This window comes from Pseudophryne corroboree, chromosome 2 (genome assembly GCF_028390025.1).
Source record: "Pseudophryne corroboree isolate aPseCor3 chromosome 2, aPseCor3.hap2, whole genome shotgun sequence".
Taxonomy (NCBI): domain Eukaryota; kingdom Metazoa; phylum Chordata; class Amphibia; order Anura; family Myobatrachidae; genus Pseudophryne; species Pseudophryne corroboree.
Genome location: NC_086445.1, coordinates 61,587,886 through 61,606,058, shown reverse-complemented (window position 1 = coordinate 61,606,058; position 18,173 = coordinate 61,587,886). Strand labels below are relative to the sequence as shown.

At 48.8% G+C, this 18,173-nt stretch overlaps 1 protein-coding gene across 1 annotated transcript in view; it reads right to left on the bottom strand.

Moving 5' to 3' along the window:
* EED (embryonic ectoderm development) overlaps window positions 1-17,718 on the bottom strand; it is a 63,284-nt gene extending 45,566 nt beyond the window's left edge. The window contains exon 1 of the mRNA XM_063951369.1: window positions 17,614-17,718. Within this exon, the coding sequence (XP_063807439.1) occupies window positions 17,614-17,718 (105 nt within the window). The remainder of the gene's footprint in view (window positions 1-17,613) is intronic.
* Between the last annotated feature and the right edge of the window lie 455 nt (window positions 17,719-18,173).

Below are 18,173 nucleotides of genomic sequence, written 5' to 3'. Positions count from 1 at the left end.
GAAGTCCCCACTCTCCCGGGTGGAGGTCGTGTCTGCTGAGGAAGTCTGCTTCCCAGTTGTCCACTCCCGGAATGAACACTGCTGACAGTGCTAGTACATGATTCTCCGCCCATCGGAGAATTCTTGTGGCTTCCGCCATCCTGCTTCTTGTGCCGCCCTGTCGATTTACATGGGCGACTGCCGTGATGTTGTCTGACTGGATCAGCACCGGCTGGTGTAGGAGCAGGGATTTTGCTTGACTTAGGGCATTGTAGATGGCCCTTAGTTCCAGAATATTTATGTGAAGGGAAGTCTCCTGACTCGACCATAGTCCTTGGAAGTTTCTTCCCTGTGTGACTGCCCCCCAGCCTCGAAGGCTGGCATCCGTGGTCACCAGGACCCAGTCCTGTATGCCGAACCTGCGGCCCTCTAGAAGATGGGCACTCTGCAGCCACCACAGTAGCGACACCCTGGTTCTTGGAGACAGGGTTATCAAGCGATGCATCTGAAGATGCGATCCGGACCACTGGTCCAACAGGTCCCACTGAAAGATTCTGGCATGGAACCTGCCGAAGGGAATTGCTTCGTAAGAAGCCACCATCTTTCCCAGCGCGTGCAGCGATGCACTGATACCTGTTTTGGTTTCAGGAGGTCTCTGACTAGAGATGACAACTCCCTGGCTTTCTCCTCCGGGAGAAACTTTTTTCTGGACTGTATCCAGAATCATACCCAGGAACAGTAGTCGTGTCGTCGGAACCAGCTGTGACTTTGGGATATTCAGAATCCAGCCGTGCTGGTGCAGCACCTCCTGAGATAGTGCTACTCCCACCAACAACTGTTCCTTGGACCTCGCTTTTATTAGGAGATCGTCCAAGTACGGGATAATTAAAACTCCCTTTTTTCGAAGGAGTATCATCATTTCCGCCATCACCTTGGTAAATACCCTCGGTGCCGTGGACAGTCCAAACGGCAGCGTCTGGAATTGGTAATGGCAATCACGTACCACAAATCTGAGGTACTCCTGGTGAGGATGGTAAATGGGGACATGCAAGTAAGCATCCTTGATGTCCAGGGATACCATGTAATCCCCCTCGTCCAGGCTCGCAATAACCGCCCTGAGCGATTCCATCTTGAACTTGAATTTTTTTTATGTATGTGTTCAAGGATTTCAAATTTAAAATGGGTCTCACCGAACCGTCCGGTTTCGGTACCACAAATAGTGTGGAATAGTAACCCCGGCCTTGTTGAAGTAGGGGTACCTTGATTATCACCTGCTGGGAATACAGCTTGTGAATTGCCGCTATCACCGCCTCCCTGTCTGAGGGAGCAATCGGCAAGGCAGATTTTAGGAACCGGTGGGGTGGAGACGCCTCGAATTCCAGTTTGTACCCCTGAGATACTATTTGAAGGATCCAGGGATCCACCTGTGAGCGAGCCCACTGATCGCTGAAATTCTTGAGGCGGCCCCCCACCGTACCTGGCTCCGCCTGTGGAGCCCCACCGTCATGCGGCGGACTTGGAAGAAGAAGCGGGGGAGGACTTTTGCTCCTGGGAACCTGCTGTTTGTTGCAGCCTTTTTCCCCTACCTCTGCCTCTGGACAGAAAGGACCCGCCTTTTCCACGCCTGTTTTTCTGAGTCCGAAAGGACTGTACCTGATAAAACGGCGCCTTTTTAGGCTGTGAGGGAACATGGGGTAAAAATGCTGACTTCCCAGCAGTTGCTGTGGAAACTAGGTCCGAGAGACCATCCCCAAATAATTCCTCACCCTTATATGGTAACACTTCCATGTGCTTTTTTGAATCTGCATCTCCTGTCCACTGGCGAGTACATAAGCCTCTCCTAGCAAAAATGGACAATGCACTTACTTTAGATGCCAATCGGCAGATTTCCCTTTGTGCATCTCTCATATATAAGACTGAGTCTTTTATATGGTCTATGGTTAACAGGATCTTGTCTCTGTCTAATGTGTCAATATTTTCTGACAGTTTATCTGACCACGCAGCGGCAGCACTGCACATCCAAGCTGACGCAATAGCTGGCCTAAGTATAATGCCTGTGTGTGTATATACAGACTTCAGGATCGCCTCCTGCTTTCTATCAGCAGGTTCCTTGAGGGCGGCCGTATCCGGAGACGGTAGTGCCACCTTTTTAGACAAACGTGTGAGCGCTTTATCCACTCTAGGGGGTGTTTCCCAACGTGACCTATCCTCTGGCGGGAAAGGGAACGCCATTAGTACCTTCTTAGGAATTACCAATTTTTTATCAGGGAAAACCCATGCTTCTTCACACACTTCATTTAATTCATCTGATGGGGGAAAAACTACGGGTAGTTTTTTCTCTCCAAACATAATACCCTTTTTAGTGGTACCAGTAGTTATATCAGAAATGTTTTACACCTCTTTCATTGCCTCAATCATACAGTGAATGGCCTTAGTGGGCATCAGGTTTGACTCATCGTCGTCGACACTGGTGTCAGTATCCGTGTCGACATCTGGGTCTGCTTGAGGTAGCGGGCTTTTTAGAGCCCCTGACGACCCATGCGACGCCTGGGCAGGCACGAGCTGAGAAGTCGGCTGTCCCACATTTGGCATGTCGTCGATTTTCTTATATAAGGAGTCTATACGTGCACTCATTACTTTCCATAAGCCCATCCACTCAGGTGTCTGCCCCGCAGGGGGTGACATCCCTTCTAAAGGCATCTGCTCCGCCTCCACATCATTATCCTCATCAAACATGTCGACACAGCCGTACCGACACACCGCACACACACAAGGAATGCTCCGAATGAGGACAGGACCCACAAAAGCCCTTTGGGGGGACAGAGTGAGAGTATGCCAGCACACACCAGAGCGCTATATAATGCAGGGACTAACTAAGTTATGTCCCCTATAGCTGCTTTTTATATTATATATGTATTGCGCCCAAATTTAGTGCCCCCCCTCTCTGTTTTTACCCTGTTCTGAAGTGTAGACTGCAGGGGAGAGCCAGAGAGCTTCCTTCCAGCGGATCTGTGAAGGAGAAATGGCGCCAGTGTGTCTGAGGGAGATAGCTCCGCCCCTTTTCCGCGGCCTATTCTCCCGCTTTTTTCTGGATTCTGGCAGGGGAATTTACCACATATATAGCCTCTAGGGCTATATATTGTGGTATTTTTGCCAGCCAAGGTGTTTTTATTGCAGCTCAGGGCGCCGCCCCCCCCCCCCCCCCCCAAGCGCCCTGCACCCTCAGTGACCGGAGTGTGAAGTGTGCATGAGGAGCAATGGCGCACAGCTGCAGTGCTGTGCGCTACCTTGGTGAAGACTGATGTCTTCTGCCGCCGATTTTCCGGACCTCTTCTTGCTTCTGGCTCTGTAAGAGGGACGGCGGCGCGGCTCCGGGACCGAACACCAAGGACTGGGCCTGCGGTCGATCCCTCTGGAGCTAATGGTGTCCAGTAGCCTAAGAAGCCCAATCCGGCTGCAAGCAGGCGAGTTCGCTTCTTCTCCCCTTAGTCCCTCGCTGCAGTGAGCCTGTTGCCAGCAGGTCTAACTGAAAATAAAAAACCTAAAATTATACTTTCTATCTAAGGGCTCAGGAGAGCCCCTAGTGTGCATCCAACCTCGGCCGGGCACGAAATCTAACTGAGGCTTGGAGGAGGGTCATAGTGGGAGGAGCCAGTGCACACCAGGTAATCCTAAATCTTTCTAGAGTGCCCAGCCTCCTTCGGAGCCCGCTATTCCCCATGGTCCTTACGGAGTTCCCAGCATCCACTAGGACGTTAGAGAAATATATATATGATGCGCGTGTGTGTGTGTATATATATATGATACGTGTGTATATGTGTGTGTGTGTGTGTGTGTGTGTGTGTGTGTGTGTGTGTGTGTGTGTGTGTGTGTGTGTGTGTGTGTGTGTGTATATAAAAAAAGAATTGTGGTGAAGATACATAAAACTTGGTAACGGACAGTCTACGGAACATATCAATTTTCAAAATGCGATCAACTTAGGGACCCCAAAAACTATGGATTTGACACAAGTGTCGGTCATTTTGGAAATTTTATTTTTTACCCCTTCCCCCTCCCAGGCTGATGGGGGCTGAACCTGGACTTAAACGGCATCGGGAGTGTCACTATTCATCTCAGCGACTTAGAAAACTAAGGATTTTTACACGTCACCACCTCCCCACCCATAGGGGTGCTAGTGGTGTCTTACCCCCGCAGTATTTTTTCTCCAGTGTGTAAGTAAAATGTGTACAAAGTTAGGTGTAAATTGCTACAGCCATTCCAGAGTTATGCTGGAACACATATATATATATATATATATATATAATAAGATTTTACTTACCGATAAATCTATTTCTCGTAGTCCGTAGTGGATGCTGGGGACTCCGTCAGGACCATGGGGATTAGCGGCTCCGCAGGAGACAGGGCACAAAAATAAAGCTTTAGGATCAGGTGGTGTGCACTGGCTCCTCCCCCTATGACCCTCCTCCAAGCCTCAGTTAGGATACTGTGCCCGGACGAGCGTACACAATAAGGAAGGATTTTGAATCCCGGGTAAGACTCATACCAGCCACACCAATCACACCGTACAACTTGTGATCTGAACCCAGTTAACAGTATGACAACGTAGGAGCCTCTGAACAGACGGCTCACAACAAGAACAACCCGATTTTTTTGTAACAATAACTATGTACAAGTATTGCAGACAATCCGCACTTGGGATGGGCGCCCAGCATCCACTACGGACTACGAGAAATAGATTTATCGGTAAGTAAAATCTTATTTTCTCTAACGTCCTAGTGGATGCTGGGGACTCCGTCAGGACCATGGGGATTATACCAAAGCTCCCAAACGGGCGGGAGAGTGCGGATGACTCTGCAGCACTGAATGAGAGAACTCCAGGTCCTCTTTAGCCAGGGTATCAAATTTGTAGAATTTTACAAACGTGTTCTCCCCCGACCACGTAGCTGCTCGGCAGAGTTGTAATGCCGAGACCCCTCGGGCAGCCGCCCAGGATGAGCCCACCTTCCTTGTGGAATGGGCCTTGACAGATTTAGGCTGTGGCAGGCCTGCCACAGAATGTGCAAGTTGAATTGTGCTACAAATCCAACGAGCAATCGTCTGCTTAGAAGCAGGAGCACCCAGCTTGTTGGGTGCATACAGTATAAACAGCGAGTCAGATTTTCTGACTCCAGCCGTCCTTGAAATATATATTTTCAATGCCCTGACAACGTCCAGCAACTTGGAATCCTCCAAATCGCTAGTAGCCGCAGGCACCACAATAGGCTGGTTCAGGTGAAACGCTGACACCACCTTAGGCAGAAAATGAGGACGCGTCTGCAGTTCTGCCCTGTCCGAATGGAAAATCAGATATGGGCTTTTATACGATAAAGCCGCCAATTCTGACACTCTCCTGGCTGAAGCCAGGGCCAGTAGCATGGTTACTTTCCATGTAAGATATTTTAAATCCGCCGATTTGAGTGGCTCAAACCAATGGGATTTGAGAAAATCCAAAACTACATTAAGGTCCCACGGAGCCACTGGGGCCACAACCGGGGGCTGTATATGTAGTACTCCTTTTACAAAAGTCTGGACTTCAGGAACTGAAGCCAATTCTTTCTGGAAGAAAATCGACAGGGCCGAAATTTGAACCTTAATGGACCCCAATTTCAGGCCCATAGACACTCCTGTTTGCAGGAAATGTAGGAATCGACCCAATTGAAATTCCTCCGTGGGGGCCTTCCTGGCCTCACACCACGCAACATATTTTCTCCAAATGCGGTGATAATGTTGTGCAGTCACCTCCTTCCTGGCTTTAACCAGTGTAGGAATGACCTCTTCTGGAATGCCTTTTTCCCTTAGAATTCGGCGTTCAACCGCCACGCCGTCAAACGCAGCCGCGGTAAGTCTTGGAATAGACACGGTCCCTGCTGAATCAGGTCCCGTCTTAGAGGTAGAGGCCACGGATTTTCCGTGAGCATCTCCTGAAGTTCCGGGTACCAAGTTCTTCTTGGCCAATCCGGAGCCACGAGTATCGTTCTTACTCCCCTTTGCCGTATAATTCTCAGTACTTTGGGTATGAGAGGCAGAGGAGGAAACACATACACTGACTGGAACACCCACGGTGTTACCAGAGCGTCCACAGCTATTGCCTGAGGGTCTCTTGACCTGGCGCAATACCTGTCCAGTTTTTTGTTGAGGCGAGACGCCATCATATCCACCTTTGGTTTTTCCCAACGGTTCACAATCATGTGGAAGACTTCTGGATGAAGTCCCCACTCTCCCGGGTGTAGATCGTGTCTGCTGAGGAAGTCTGCTTCCCAGTTGTCTACTCCCGGAATGAACACTGCTGACAGTGCTATCACATGATCTTCCGCCCAGCGAAGAATCCTTGCAGCTTCTGCCATTGCTCTCCTGCTTCTTGTGCCGCCCTGTCTGTTTACGTGGGCGACTGCCGTGATGTTGTCCGACTGGATCAACACCGGCTGACCCTGAAGCAGGGGTTTTGCCAGGCTTAGAGCATTGTAAATCGCTCTTAGCTCCAGTATATTTATGTGAAGAGACATCTCCAGGCTTGACCATACTCCCTGGAAGTTTCTTCCCTGTGTGACCGCTCCCCAGCCTCTCAGACTGGCATCCGTGGTCACCAGGACCCAGTCCTGTATGCCGAATCTGCGGCCTTCTAACAGATGAGCACTCTGCAACCACCACAGAAGAGACACCCTTGTCCGTGGCGATAAGGTTATCCGCTGATGCATCTGCAGATGCGATCCGGACCATTTGTCCAGCAGATCCCACTGAAAAGTTCGTGCGTGGAATCTGCCGAATGGGATTGCTTCGTAAGAAGCCACCATCTTTCCGAGGACTCTTGTGCATTGATGCACAGACACTTTTCCTGGTTTTAGGAGGTTCCTGACAAGTTCGGATAACTCCTTGGCTTTCTCCTCCGGAAGAAACACCTTTTTCTGAACCGTGTCCAGAATCATTCCCAGGAACAGCAGACGTGTTGTCGGGGTCAACTGAGATTTTGGAAAATTCAGAATCCACCCGTGTTGTTGCAGCACTACTTGGGTTAGTGCTACTCCGTCCTCCAGCTGTTCTCTGGACCTTGCCCTTATTAGGAGATCGTCCAAGTAAGGGATAATTAATACGCCTCTTCTTCGCAGAAGAATCATCATTTCGGCCATTACCTTGGTAAAGACCCGAGGTGCCGTGGACAATCCAAACGGCAGCGTCTGAAACTGATAATGACAGTTTTGCACCACGAACCTGAGGTACCCTTGATGTGAAGGGCAAATTGGGACATGCAGGTAAGCATCTTTTATGTCCAGGGACACCATAAAGTCCCCTTCTTCCAGATTCGCTATCACTGCTCTGAGTGATTCCATCTTGAACTTGAATTTTTGTATGTACAGGTTCAAAGATTTCAGATTTAGAATAGGTCTTACCGAGCCGTCCGGCTTCGGTACCACAAATAGCGTGGAGTAATACCCCTTTTCCTGTTGTAGGAGGGGTACCTTGACTATCACCTGCTGAGAAAACAGCTTGTGAATGGCTTCCAATACCGTCGCCCTGTCTGAGGGAGACGTTGGCAAAGCAGACTTTAGGAACCGGCGAGGGGGAGACTTCTCGAATTCCAACCTGTAACCCTGAGATACTACCTGCAGGATCCAGGGGTCCACCTGTGAGCAAGCCCACTGCGCGCTGAAATTCTTGAGTCGACCCCCCACCGTTCCTGAGTCCGCTTGTAAAGCCCCAGCGTCATGCTGAGGGCTTTGCAGAACCCGCGGAGGGCTTCTGTTCCTGGGAAGGAGCTGCTTGCTGCCCTCTCTTACCCTTTCCTCTGCCTCGGGGCAGATATGACTGTCCTTTTGCCCGCTTCTTATAGGACCGAAAGGACTGCGGCTGAAAAGACGGTGTCTTTTTCTGTTGGGAGGGGGTCTGAGGTAAAAAGGTGGATTTCCCGGCAGTTGCCGTGGCCACCAAATCCGATAGACCGACGCCAAATAATTCCTCCCCTTTATACGGCAATACTTCCATATGCCGTTTGGAATCCGCATCACCTGACCACTGTCGTGTCCATAAACTTCTTCTGGCAGATATGGACATCGCACTTACTCTCGATGCCAGACTGCAAATATCCCTCTGAGCATCTCGCATATAAAGAAAAGCATCTTTTAATTGCTCTAAAGTCTGTAAAATACTGTCCCTATCCAGGGTATCAATATTTTCAGTCAGGGAATCCGACCAGACCACCCCAGCACTGCACATCCAGGCTGAGGCGATGGCTGGTCGCAGTATAACACCAGTATGTGTGTATATACTTTTTAGGGTAGTTTCCAGCCTCCTATCAGCTGGATCCTTGAGGGCGGCCGTATCAGGAGACGGTAACGCCACTTGTTTTGATAAGCGTGTGAGCGCCTTATCCACCTTAGGGGGTGTTTCCCAGCGCGCCCTAACCTCTGGCGGGAAAGGGTATAATGCCAATAACTTTTTTGAAATTAGCACTTTTCTATTTGGGTTAACCCACGCTTCATCACATACATCATTCAATTCCTCTGATTCAGGAAAAACTACAGGTAGTTTTTTCACCCCCCACATAATACCCCTTTTTGTGGTACTTGTAGTATCAGAGATATGCAAAGCCTCCTTCATTGCCGTGATCATATAACGTGTGGCCCTACTGGAAAATACGTTTGTTCCTTCACCGTCGACACTAGATTCAGTGTCCGTGTCTGGGTCTGTGTCGACCGACTGAGGTAAAGGGCGTTTTACAGCCCCTGACGGTGTCTGAGACGCCTGGGCAGGTACTAACTGGTTTTCCGGCCGTCTCATGTCGTCAACTGATTTTTGTAATGTGCTGACATTATCACGTAATTCCATAAACAAAGCCATCCATTCCGGTGTCGACTCCCTGGGGGGTGACATCACCATTACCGGCAATTGCTCTGCCTCCACACCAACATCGTCCTCATACATGTCGACACACTCGTACCGACACACAGCAGACACACAGGGAATGCTCTATTGAAGACAGGACCCCACTAGCCCTTTGGGGAGACAGAGGGAGAGTTTGCCAGCACACACCCAAGCGCTATAATATATATGGGAACAACCCTATATAAGTGTTGTATCCTTATAGCAGCTTAAATATAGTAATATCGCCAAAAAAAGTGCCCCCCCTCTCTGTTTTACCCTGTTTCTGTAGTGCAGTGCAGGGGAGAGTCCTGGGAGCCTTCCTCACAGCGGAGCTGAGCAGGAAAATGGCGCTGTGTGCTGAGGAGAATAAGCCCCGCCCCCTATTTCGGCGGGCTCTTCTCCGGAGTTTGTGAGATCTGGCAGGAGTTAAATACATCCATATAGCCTCAAGGGCTATATGTGATGTATTTTTTAGCCATAAAAAGGTATTATACATTGCTGCCCAGGACGCCCCCCCAGCGCCCTGCACCCTCCGTGACCGCTGTGTGAAGTGTGCTGACAACAATGGCGCACAGCTGCAGTGCTGTGCGCTACCTCAGGAAGACTGAAAAGTCTTCTGCCGCCTGCTTCTGGACCTCTTCCATATTCGGCATCTGCAAGGGGGGTCGGCGGCGCGGCTCCGGGACCGGACTCCATGGCTGGGCCTGTGTTCAATCCCTCTGGAGCTAATGGTGTCCAGTAGCCTAAGAAGCCAATCCATCCTGCACGCAGGTGAGTTGACTTCTCTCCCCTAAGTCCCTCGATGCAGTGAGCCTGTTGCCAGCAGGACTCACTGAAAATAAAAAACCTAAAAACTTTTTCTAAGCAGCTCTTTAGGAGAGCCACCTAGATTGCACCCTGCTCGGACGGGCACAAAAACCTAACTGAGGCTTGGAGGAGGGTCATAGGGGGAGGAGCCAGTGCACACCACCTGATCCTAAAGCTTTATTTTTGTGCCCTGTCTCCTGCGGAGCCGCTAATCCCCATGGTCCTGACGGAGTCCCCAGCATCCACTAGGACGTTAGAGAAATATATATAACACACACACACACACACACACACACACACACACACACATATACATATATATAAATATTTCCATGAAGTCCATGCACATCCATCACTTGAGTGTAGAGAGGCCAATCCCGGGCCGTTTTTTCAATACCGGGATTCGGGATTGAAAAATGGTCAATCCCGGGATTGCAGTAGGGACCAGTGAAAGATGTAGGGAGCAGCGCTGGAGGGAGGGAGGGTGGGGCAGAGTCCGGAGTGGCACCCACCTGTCAGTGTCTGCGCACACCTATGGGGGTAGGTAGCGGTGCGGGAGGGTGGTGTAGGTAGTGGTGCGGGAGGGAGGGTGTAGGTAGCGGCGCGGGAGGGTGGGTGTAAGTTATAACACTTACTATTAGGCGGGTGGCCGCGGCAGCCATGGACACACTGAACACGGCGGCATTTCAAATGAAGCGCCGGCCACCAGCCAACCAGAGCTGGCGGACCGGCAGCCAATCAGGAAAGATGCCAGCAGTCGTTCCTGATTGGCTGCCGCTGCGGCCACAGCTTCCCTGATTGGCTGCCGGTAAGCCAGCTCTGATTGGCTGGCGGCCGGCGCTTCATTTGAAATGCCGCCACGTTCAGCGTGTCCATGGCTATCGCGGCCGCCTGATAGTAAGTGTTATTACTTACACCCACCCGCCCCGCTTCCAACCCTCCCGCACATGCGCACTCTAATCCCTTTAATCCCGGGATAGGAGGCTCCTATCCCGGGATTCAAATCCCGGCATTTTTGGGCCCAAATCCTGGGATCCCGCCGATCCCGGGATTGGCCTCCCTACTTGAGTGTGAGCACGCAGTGACCTTACTATACACAAGCAGAACCCTTGTTAGCGCACAGAGTAGATGAGCAACAATTACAGATCCGTGGGGCAGATGTATTAACCAGGAGACGGCATAAGGAAGTGATAAACCAGTGATATGTGCAAGGTGATAAACACACCAGCCAGTCAGCTCCTAACTGTTAATTGACATATTGGTGCTGATTGGCTGGTGCTTTTATCACCTTGCACTTATCACTGGTTTATCACTTGCTTATGCCGTCTCGTGGTTAATACATCTGCCCCCATGTTAGGGAAGACTTGGTTACGTGTGAGGGGTGCACTAGGTGCCCATGATATATATGGTATATTGCTAGTAGAAAATGCGGCTTATACTTGTGACGCAGATATAAGGGGTGGGGAAAACACACTTAGTGATATATCTGCTATACTTGTGCACAGTTTCCTCTGGAGGTGGGAATAAGGATAATGACATGGAGAGGATTCTGATAAAGGGGGATACAGAATGGTAATGTGTATTGAACGAGGTGTCTGTAATAGCCTTAGGCTATACATAGCTATAGGCTGTGGACTGTATAATGAGGGGGTAAATGTGAATGAAGCATTAATTATTAACAAATATCCTATGAAAAAAGGCTTTACTCTCACATTCGAGTATGTGTCGCAAACCCAGATATATAAAAATATACACAGTCTCACTCTTTTAGATTTAAAATACAGGCATGACACCGGATTGGCCTGAATTCTGGCTTTTTAAGCCTACATACCTCGTCCTTATCTGCATATACAAACATCACCGTTGCAATATTTCCCCATGCGCTGCAAACCTACCTCCCCCCTACCTCTGCCAATACGTTTAGGAGCAACTCTTTTCTTTTGCTGGTTTCTTTTACTTGGTCTCTTTCTTCTCTTATTTTGGGCACTGTATGTACTTTTGATCCTGTTGCTTTACCATGTTCACTCATATTAGGTAATTCATTCTGTATCTTAATGTTCCTCAAAGCAGGCATTCGTTCCAGTATGTACTTCTTACTCCAGGGTGCACACGTCATAGGGTCAGAGTTTGTCCATCGACGTGGGATGCCGGCTGATCTAACTTTTTTTTTTTTTTTTTAAAGCAGCAATCATTTACAAAGTATGGTTTTGTTTTGTAATGGATTGATGCTTTAAAAAAAAAATTTAAAAAAATAAGCCAGAGATCAGACAGCACTCCGCACCTCCGGCAAACTCGGATCCTATTATATATGCCCTTATACGTTTGCTGTTGTGTACTGTTGTATCTATTTGTCCATGCAATTGAAATTTTCGAAAAAATGAACTTGCAAAAAAAAAAAAAAAAAACACAAGAAACCAATAGGCATGACTCGGGGCCTAATTCAGATCTGACCGCTGCTGTGCGTTGACGATCAGATCCGAACTGCGCATGCACCACACTACGCCGGCACGTCAGACGGCTACAACGGGCATCAGCGGTCAGTGACGGGATGGTGCGTAGGATCCATTCGCACGGGCGTTCGCAAGGTGATTGACAGGAAGAGGGCGTTTCATCTGTTGGAGAATTGAATCGACCCCACAGTGTTATAAAAAGGATGGGAGTATGGTGATCAGCCACTACTGAGACCTCTCTTCCACTGGGAAACATCCGTCTAAAAGACAACCCAATCCCAACAGTAAATTGACTGACCTGACAACCAAGAGCTTAAAGAAACACTGGCATTGTATGTATTAATTTTATGGGGGAAATTCAATTCAGTGATTTCCGGCAGCACGCCAATCAGACAACTGCAGAAGCTCAGATATTGCGAGATTCCCAGTGCTCTGCAGTATACTGCACACCCTCAGTCATTTTACAGGCACAACCCCTCTACACTTGTAACTGTGCCTACAGACATTCTATAAAGTCCCTAACTACAAAGCAAACCTCAATATCAGACTAACTCTGAATACACAGGGCAAAGAGGACACATTGAATGCGGCTATGCTTGCCCATTCTACCATGGGCTGACATTACATAAAGTGGACTTAAAATAAAACCATTTCCCATATAAATCCCAGAACCAAATATGCTATGCTGCATTCCATGCGACAGCCATGGAATTGTAAGCCAGCAATAAATCAATACATTGCTGCAGGAAAAGTGGGACTGGATTGTACATTACTCTGAAGGCCATGAACAGTCATTGGGATCGATTCAATTCACCGACCCTTGAATAGCGCCGGGAGCTATTCAATACAGCGCCAAGTGACACTCAATTGTCGGGAATTCTTCTCTCACCCCCGGGGGATGAGATAAGAAATCTGACAAAAGTGCTGCCGCGCGGCCAGCGCGAAGCTGATACTGACGGGAATCAGCATCGCGGCGGGGAGTTAAGTCGAAGAATGCCCATTTTGCCGACAAATCAACCTGTTAGAACCATAGAAGGAAGCCAGATAAAATGTATTAGAAATCGCGTCATTTCGCGACATCAGCATTCATCTATGACCAGCAAGTACAGAAATGACACACAAAAACCCCCCATACTAGTACACAATCATAAAGAAAACCACACATCTAATTGGTATGTACAATCAATTCACACAACCATGTTACCATCACAGTAATTGTCACTTTAATATGAGCAGGCCATGGTCGAAGTAGGGGGGGGGGGAATTTGGGGAGGAGGGGGAATTAATCCAGTTTTTTTAAAATGCATTTATGTTTTAATGAAACAAAAAAAAAAAAGTTTTTGAATTCCGCTTACTATATTAAAACTGTGAAACATTGCTATTAGACATTTTGATCGACCATGTTTTAACGCTTTCTAACAAACTTTGGGTTGTTAATGACAGAAAGCATTATGACATGGTTGATCAAGCGTCCTAAAACATAGCAGTGTTTCACACCATTAACATATTTTTTTCATTAATGCAAAAAAAAAAAAAAATGTTGTCTTTTTTTTCTACACCTGGAGCAGGCGCACATAATTCTAATGCTTGATAGAATTCCCCAGCCAGCACCCCCCCCCCCCCCCTTCCCAAATACCGGTATCTGAACAAGTGCCAAAAAGTTCAAATGTTCATAATAGTTTCTTGAAACAAAGTAGGAAAAGACAAAACAAAAACTCTACACTTTTTTTTCCTTAAACCGATCAACCCAACTTCTTGTTACAGGAAGTGATTCTAATTTGTTACAAGTCAAAAGAAAAGAATTCCCTACACAACTAGCACTTGTCCATCAAGACAGACGGACCAATGGCACTTTATCCATCCATCTCCTCTGCCATACATTCACAACAGAAGTATGAGTGCTATTACACTGAATGGTCCGGACGTACAGCCTTCTAAATAGGTTTTGCAGTCATTTATAACACCATGGCTAAACTACACTGAATCAAGGATCAAAAAGAGAAGTGGAGGTGTTTGTCCTTTTAGAGGGTTTGATAAATTCCCAGTGAGCTTATCAATGCCAAAATAAAGAAAAAAAATGTTCTTACACAAACTAATCCTGATCAGCACCGCCAGTGTAAATATACATACAGAACAACGCAAGTGCAGGACAGAACAACTACTAAAATGACTTGATGAATGTAAGCTCTCACGAGCAGGGCCCTCAACCCTCATGGGCTTAACCTTCCTCTATATATAAACCATCTTCGACAGCACCAAATCCCAGGGTTTTCTGCCACCCTGATACTTAAGTCAGTGTCGTCTGCTGCTGTAGCCACGTTTATATACCCTGTACTTGTCCTATATGGTCTTCACCCGTAAGTCACTGTTTTCATTATTTGTTTATGTACTCTGTAATTGGGCGCTGCGGAACCCTTCTGCCACCATATAAAGGATGATAATTCTAATAATGGGTCTGCAAGTACCAATTGTCACTCACAGCGAGTGCTACTCTAATACCCTTGCATCAACATCTCGGGGGGGGGGAACAATTCTCGGCATCATGTGCCATTCCAGAACCCCTCCATGGGGCGCAGAGACAAACTCACGATATCAGCGCTGCTACCATAGTTGCCTATATGTGTGCAGCCAGGCATCACCACGTCACATTGTGCACAGCTGAAATTAAGGGTACGCCGTGATATTTAGATACACAAACATTACATTCTAACTAATTACCAGGAAACAGAAGAATAAACGGTTATTTGCTAAAGAATCTGTATCACTACAAACAGTGAGTGCGCTGATCTCGTAATTATGCGAGTCCCAAAGACCCATCATTTAAATCATTTGGGATCCCATGTCATTGTTTTGGGGTCCCACCACAATTTATGATTGAGTATATAAAAGCCAATTTTTGCCATCAAATGATATAACGTTACATAGCTACATCATATAGTGCGGCAGATGTATTAACCTGGAGAAGGTATAAGGAAGTGTTAAACCAGTGATAAATGCAAGGTGATAAACGCACCAGCCAATCAGCTCCCATATGTAAATTAACAGTTAGGAGCTGATTGGCTGGTGCATTATCACCTTGCACTTAACACTGCTTTATCACTTCCTTATGCCTTCTCCAGGTTAATACATCTACCCCACTGTATGGTAACCTCTATGTCCTGTCAGTTTAAATGCAACTCTTACCCCCTGATGCCACACACAAAAATGATGTGAGCTAGGGTTCTCAACTCCAGTACTCATTACCTCCTACACTAATTATTATTATCCTTAATTTATATGGCGCCACATGGGATTCACAGCGACCATAAACAGATAAGCAAAACAAGACAGTGGAGTCAATTCTATTCTTCGACAGTTGAATAGCGCCGGGAATTAGCTCCCGACGCTATTCAATTCAGCTCCAGTTAAGTCGGCGATGGCCCGTTCTCGCCGACTAAACAGGTTGTAGGTTGAATTGTCGGGAGAACGGGCATTCTCCGACTTAACTCCCCGGCGCGAGGCTGATTCCCGACAGAATCAGCCTCGCGCCGGCCGCGAGGCAGCACTTTTGTCGGATTTCTTCTCTCATCCCCCGGGGGTGAGAGAAGAATTCCCGACAATTGAGGGTCACTCGTCGCTGTATTGAATAGCGCCGGGAGCAAACTCCCGGCGCTATTCAACTGTCGGAGAATAGAATTGACCCCAGTGACCTACAATTCAATACAATATAGGACAAGTACAGGGTACATAAACATGGCTGCGTCAGCAGACAACACTGACATAAGTATCAGGGCGGCAGAAAACCACGGGATTTGGTGCCGTCAAGGGCGGATTGAAAAGATGATCGGTTAAGTAAAAGATGAAAAAACACATGGAGGGAAGAGGGCCCTGCTCACGAGAGCTTACATTCTAAAACGTCATGTTTCGTGGATTTCTTTACTCAGGCACTGGTGAGAGGATCTATTTTGCTGGGTCTATAATTCTCTCCTGCTTCCACAGACAGAAATCCTCAAAACATGAATAATTGGGGGTACTTGAGAACCATTGATAGAGGTTAATAGAAGACACCGCCGCGTCTCACCCCTCAATACTGATCTTAGGTCACTGCACAGCCAGGAAGGGGGTCAACATGGGATGTAGCTATGTGACCGGCGGTCAGGAGACTCACAATATCTCCACATGCATCCCGAACCCTGAAAATCCTGACAGTCAGCATGCCGACTAAAAGGGACTATTTGCGTCATGCCCCCCATTCTGCGGCCGGGATCCTGGCCGCCGGTAACACAGCCCCAAACCGCTCTACATGGCTACCACAGGAAACTAGACAGCAACCACAACTCATCTCAAGCCTGGGGTGCATACCTGATAGAGACAACCCTTTGGGGTCGATTCAATTCGGCAACAGTTGAATAGCGCTGGGAGTTTGTTCCCGGCGCTATTCAATACAGCGACAACTGACCCTCAATTGCTGGGAATTCTTCTCTCATCCCCGGGGGATGAGAGAAGAAACACAACAAAAGTGCTGCCGCGCGGCCGGTGCAAGGCGGATTCTGTCTGGAATCAGCATTGCCGCGGGTAGTTAAGTCGGAGAATGCCCGTTCTCCCGACAAAACAACCTGTTAAGTCCGCGAGAACGGGCATTCTCCGACTTAACTTTAGCTGAATCGAATAGCATCGGGAGCTAATTCCCGGCGCTATTCAACTGTTGCCGAATTGAATCGACCCCTTTAACTCTGGCAGATGGACATCCTCAGCAAGCAGCACTCTATGGGATGAGCGAAGTTCCTATCAGCGAGGGTTGTATCATCTGCCCTGAATACGCCACAAGTTAACCCTGCTAGCCATACAATTAATGAAGGGTGGGGTGTCACCAGTGGATGTGGGAACAGTTGAGGGTAATAGCTAAAACAAAGTTGGATAAAGGACCTCTGACATCACCAGAGGGAGGAGCAAGGTCAGACAATGGTACCCGAAATGTACCCTTGCGGGCTAGCCACAGAGCTTTGGGCTCTGTGGCTAGCTCACCAACAAGTTACTAAAAGGAGTAGTTGGTGGTGTGGATAGTCAAAGTACTACCCCACCGGCCTAGCTCCTCCCCATGACATCAGAGGTCCTTAGCCCACTTAGTTCTAGCATCTACCAACAGAAGGGACCCCATGGGGGCAACCAGCTGAGCAGGGTGAGGGACCACGGTGGAAACGCTTGGGGGGGGGGGACCCCACTGCCCATCATCCAGACTCCTGCATACAAAGTATTATGGAGGTTACAGAGTATCAGCAGCAGAGTTATTGTGCACTCTGTAATGGCAGGGAACGCTGGGACTTATAGTCCCACATGGTATGAGCAGCCAGTTAGGTGACAGTGACACACGGGAACCATCAGGGGGCAGAATGAGGGAGACACCCTGCGGCTCTCCCCACACACGTGAGCCAGCCAGACACCCCGCCCGGCCGCCGGCCACACACGCACCCCACGCATCCCGGTTCCCGCGCCCCTCTCTCACGTTCTCATCCCCGGACAGCTCCGGGTTGCTGTTCTCGTCGCTGCTCAGCTTCTGCCTCTTGGCCGGCATCTCGTTTCCCGCCGCACGGCCGGAAGCCTCGGACATCTTCTTCCCCTCGCCGTGACGTCAGAGAGACGCGCCGCCATCAGCAGCACGTGACCGGGCCTGAGCAATTCGCATGCGCGGCGGCAGCCTTGACAGGAGGAGGAGGGACACGGGAGGCCGTTACCCCGGCAACCGTGGCATGGCAACAGGCCTGGTGTCTGACTCCCTGCACAGCACACAGTCACTGTGTAATACACACCCTCCTCACGCTATACTACAGTAACTTCAGCTGGGTATCTGGTGGGGAACTGGGTTACTCCTCTATGCACAGGGTTAACCTGTATGGGGCTGATTTGGGCTCATTTCTTTCTCCTGGACGCAGCTAGGGGCCCATTCATAAAGAATTGCGCATGCAGGGCGATCTGGGTGCGATATTAGCGCATATCGCAGGTACAGGGAGGGAGCCCATCCCTGCAATGTGGTATGAGTGCTGCCAGGGCTCCGCCCCGTGCCTG